This window comes from Sapajus apella, unplaced genomic scaffold (genome assembly GCF_009761245.1).
Source record: "Sapajus apella isolate SASKATOON/1434 unplaced genomic scaffold, GSC_monkey_1.0 scaffold1415, whole genome shotgun sequence".
NCBI lineage: Eukaryota > Metazoa > Chordata > Mammalia > Primates > Cebidae > Sapajus > Sapajus apella.
In genome coordinates this window covers 10503-15742 of record NW_022438341.1, presented here as the reverse complement: position 1 = coordinate 15742, position 5240 = coordinate 10503, and the positions used below count along the sequence as shown (strand labels likewise).

At 39.7% G+C, this 5240-nt stretch overlaps 1 non-coding gene and 1 gene segment (V, D, J or C); both read right to left on the bottom strand.

The window, feature by feature from the left end:
* Window positions 1-155: 155 nt before the first annotated feature.
* On the bottom strand, window positions 156-1014 carry LOC116546798. The segment is given in 2 exon segments: window positions 156-502; window positions 912-1014. Coding segments are annotated over 2 exon segments (381 nt in total).
* A 1837-nt stretch (window positions 1015-2851) lies between these two features.
* Window positions 2852-2957, bottom strand: LOC116546799. Its single transcript, XR_004266841.1, has one exon. It is a non-coding gene; the product is annotated as a U6 spliceosomal RNA (small nuclear RNA).
* Between the last annotated feature and the right edge of the window lie 2283 nt (window positions 2958-5240).

Genomic DNA, 5240 nt, shown 5'->3' with positions numbered 1-5240 from the left:
ACCTGAGATGTAACTGAGACATTGATGATTAAGAGCCCTCAGCTGTAATGCATTCTCCTGGCTTCTCCAGCACCTTCCTCTTTAGCCTCCCAAGATAACCTACAGTGTCTGCTCTCCAGATAAACAACACATGTGGGCAGCTGAACCACAGTAAGAAGGGAGGTTTCTGTTCAGGGTTGTACCACTGTGGGAGGATGTTTTAGAGTTTGCATGCAGTAATAAACCCCAATATCCTCAGCCTCCACCCTGCTGATTTTCAGTGTGAAATCAGTGCCTGACCCACTGCCACTGAACCTGTCTGGGACCCCAGCAAAACGGTTGGAAACCCTATAAATCAGTAGCTGTGGAGACCGTCCTGGCTTCTGCAGGTACCAATTCAAGTAGGTTTTTCCATCACTGTACAGGAGGCTTTGACTAGACCTGCAGGAGATGGAGGCCGGCTCTCCAAGGGTGACGGGCAGGGAGAGTGGAGTCTGGGTCATCACAATATCCCCGCTGGATCCTGAAATAGTGAGAGAAGTGCAAGGTTATGTACAAACATTGTGAACCATTAAAATGATATTCTTTCTGTTATTTATGCTAAGTAATTTTTGTGTGATTTTCGTTCATACCCCTAAACATTCAGGTTTAAAAAGAAACAACATTCACAAGGCACAAAGAAGCTTCAAGATGTTGCCTACACTACTCTCCTCTTCCTGTGTCACACTCTTCACAAGCTCACCAGTCCTTTTTCCTTCTAGGATATGAAATTTAGAACTATAAGAGTGAGGAATCTTCTATTTTTCACTCTTGCACTTCTAAACTTTATACACCTTTTCTTGTAGGTCAAGATGTGCATGTGGACAGGTAATGGGACCTACAGAGCTCACCCTCCCACCCCATTCTCCTCCCTCATCTCCTTCTGTCCTTACCAGGGACCCAGAGCATTAGCAGCCCCAGAAGCTGAGCAGGGAACCTCATTGTGAGAAGGTGCGCTGAGGAGTCCTGATCATAAGGCAAGGTTAGAGCTGAGCTTTTATCTCAGACTCTCAAGGGAAGGTCCTCCCTATGGGACAGTATGCAAATCCCCTGGTGGGTGCAGTGGGGTGGAAAGAGACAAAGAGAATATGGGGACATCAAGTGTGAGCACAGTGACATAATGTGTTCTCTGTGTTTGGAGAGAACCTAATAAAGTTTGTGCTGCCTGAGTGAAAAAAGGGACATATTTAATCATGTTCTTTTATTTCCTCAAAGAGATTTCGAATTTGTTTTTATTTTCTCAGACACATTTTACACTTGTCTTCAATAGACTGAGTTTCCATAAATATTTGGTTATTATTTATTTAATTTTATTTTGTATATATTGTTTTAAATTTTATTATATATTATTAATTTACTTATATATATAGATTTTTTGAGACAGAGTCTCATTCACTCTGTCACCCAGACTGGAGTACAGTGGCAGGATCTCGGCTCACTGCAGCCTCTGCCTCTCAGGTTCAAGCTATTCTCCTGCTTCACCCCCTCAGCTAGCTGGGATTACTGGCATGCACCACCACGCCTGGCTAATTTTTGTATATTTAGTACAGACAGAGTTTCACCATGTTGGCCAAGCTGATCTTGAATTTCTGACTTCAAGTGACACTCTTGCCTCAGCCTCCCAAAGTGCTGGGATTACAGGCATGAGCCACCGCACCTGGCCAGTTATTTGTATTTATTATTTTTATATTTATTTTACCATCTAGGTTTTAAAAATTAGCTTCATTTTAGTTGCTAAAATCCCCACAGTAAATGACACAAATATTAAGTGGGTAACTGAATGAAGTTTGTGCATATTCACTTTCAAGGTGGAACTATAGAATATTTTGCATAGTCTGTGCTTCCTTCATGTGCCTTCCCAGTCAGTAACTGCGTCCCATCCCAACCATGGTAACTGTCATTCTGACATCTAACACTGCAACACTATAATTCGGGCTTGTCTGTGTTGAACCTCATATAAATTGTATTGTGTCTTTTTTCCCTTCTAGCTTTTGCCTTGTTCTTTGTTACTTTTGAGTTCTTCATTCCTTCCTGTGGATTCCTGTTCCTGTCTGCTATCATTTCCTGTGAGTCTGAAGGATTGCATCTTGAATTTGTTATAAAACTTAGCTTCTATTAACACATTTATTCTGATTATCAAAGAATATTTTCTTATTGCTTTAGTTTTCAACTGTGTTCTCACTGGATGCAGAATTTCTGGTTGCCTTCTTTTCCCTTTTGCATTTAAATATGTAATTCCAATGTGTTCTAGCCTCCGTTGGTGCTGATGGAAACTTAACCATTGGCTTCATTACTGTTTCCTTGAATGAAAAGTTTGCTTTTTTTTTTTTTGATAAGTTCAATAATTCCTCTCTGTGTCTAATAATTTTGACTATAATGTGTTCCTTTATGAATCTCCATGTTTATCCTAAAAGCGTTTCACTGAGTTTCTTTTATCTGTAGACTAATGTGTTTCATTAGTTTTGAAAACTCCTCTCATTGTTTTCCCAAATATTGCTTTAGCCACTTTTTCTCTTTCTCCTCCTCTGTGATTCTCATTATGCATTTGTTGGCATTCTTCACTTTGTGCTGTAAATTGAAGTCTTATGCATTTGTTCTTAAATTTTTTTTCTTTCTTTAGATTCAGGAATTTCTATGGATTTCTATTTCTTTAGTTTCAAGTTCACTGGTTCTCCTATCATCTGAGAATGATATAGAACCTATCTAATACATTTTTTTTGGAGCTCTAGGTATCCAAGTGCATTCAAAGTGTCAATGGTCAATGTGTCCTGCAATTCACATTCTAGCTGCATTCTTCATCAACGCATGAGCCAAGTCATCCACCGCTAAGAGTAAAGATACGGAATGCTTCATAGATTTGTGTGTCATCCTTATGCAGTCGCCAGCTAATCTTCTTCGTCTCATTCCACTTTTAGTATATGTACTGCCGAAGCAAGCACGTATCTTATACATTTTTAATTTAATTATTATACTTTTGGTTTCTAGAATTCTCATTTGGTCATTTATCTTAGCAACTCTTTGGTTTTTAGACTTTCTCTTTTTTTTACAGAGTGTCTACATGCTGAATCATTGTCCATATATTTTTCTTTTGAGTCTTTGAATGTAGCTTTAAAAATAATTGTTTGAACATCTATACAGTAACTGCTTTGTAGTCTTTGCTAAAGTTAAAATTTAGCACAGTTGAGAGTCAGCTTTCACCAGCTTTTTTTTGTTGTAATGGTAGTTGTTTTGGTTTTTGTTTCCCTAGTATTGATCATTCTTTTCTATTTCTTTGCAGGTGTTTGTGTGTGTGTGTGTGTATGTGTGTGTGTTTACTGAAAATTATACATTTTAGATAATACCTTATTGTACCTCTGTCTGGATAATGTTTTATTTTTCCGAGCTTTTTAAAGTTACTTTTTAGTTACCTTTTGAAGTTACTGGCAGTCACCAACTTGTGATGATTGTACTTAAACACTTTTTGACTTTACAATGGTGTGAGACTGATACACATTCAGTAGAAACTGACTGTACTTTGAATACTCATAAAATGATTCTGTTTCCCCTTTCAGTGGAATATTTAATGAATTAAATAAAATAGTCAATACTTTATTAAAAAATAAACTTTGTGTTAGATGATATGTTTGGCCGTAGGTGAATGTGTATCTTCTAAGCACATTTAAGGTAGGCGAGGCTAAGATATGATGTTCAACAGGTTAGGTGATTTAAATGCATTTTTGACTTACAGTAGTTTCAGCTTACAATGGGTTTATGGATGGCAACCTCCGCAGAAGTTGAGGAGCAGCTGCGTTCTGATGAATCTATTTCCCATTTGTCTGTCAGAGAGAAACTGGGACAGTGGAGAAGGATGTTGCAGTAATGGAGGAAGAGATGATGGAGCCATGGATGTTGGGATATCTTGAAGATGAAAAGCAGAAAATTAGATTTTCTCCCCTGGAGCCTCTAGAAGGAGTACAGTCCTATTGACTCCTTGATGTTAGCTCAGTGAGACTTCTCACCTCCAGAACTGTAAGATAATAAATTTGTATTCTGTGGAGCCAGTAAGGTCATACCAATTTGTTACAGGAACAGGAAACTAATGCAAGCGTAAGAGATGACTTTTATCTTTCTGAGTGCATGATTGTCCTCTATTTTCCCACATATCTCCATTTTGTTGTCATTTGGTGTCAATTGTGACAAGAGATGGAGAACATTATATTGGAAGTGGGGGAGGTAGTGCCAGAATTTTCTAAGATAGAAAATCTCTTGGGCCAAATCCTTTGATTAGCTCTTATACAATTTCAGTGTCTGTGAGTCCAGGGTTCAACCGCAAAGATACAACGGCAGTGCGGGGATTATTTAATTTCATATTCGGAAGGCAAATTAGATTTCAGGACACAACCTGAGAGGGGCAAAGTGAGTCTGAGAGAACAGAAAATGAAGAGGGGATGTAGAGGAGGTCAGGGAGATGCCAGATATATCCCTGCTCCCAAATCCAAAATAAAGTTGTTTACAGTTTTTAAGGGCTTTGATAGTTGTGTTTTGTAGAAAGAATTGCAGATGGGACTAGTTTAAGATTAGGGTCATCATGGTGTGAGACAGAGGCAACAGAGAACTAAAGCTTTCACACCCCCCGTATGGGTTTTCTCTCTCATTACAGGCCATGAGCTCATCTATGAGATGAACATGGTCTTGTGGAAGGAACATAGTAATCAGGCAAATCTTGGTTCGAATCCCAGGCCCCGAACTTTCTGTCCATGTAACTCTGATCCATGTGAGATGTTTATCCATGCAAAAATGTGGTTTTGGAAGAGAGAGGTTGGGGCATGAGGGACCCTGCAGGGTATAATGTCAGGGGCTGGAGTGGGAAGCAGAGGACTCCTGGTGAGGATCTGTCAAGCTAGCCTCATTCCTCCCATCCAAGAAACCCTTCTGAAGCACTTCTGAGAACCACAGCATCTACACATCTACACAGGCTAGCATGCATTTGGGATCCCCAGCCTTCTAGGGGAACAGCTGTTGAGGTTTGTGCTCTGAGCTATAACAGAGGCCTGATCATTGGTTTCCCCATCTGTGAAATGGAGCACTCTGTATAACATGGGCTGTTATGAGGGTTAACAGATGATGCATTTTGAAGTGCAGGGGGGTGTGTGTGTGTGTGTGTGCGCGCGCACACGTGCATGTGTGTATGTACACCCAAGTGGATGTGTGTGTGTGTGTGTGTGTGTGTGTGTGTGTATATA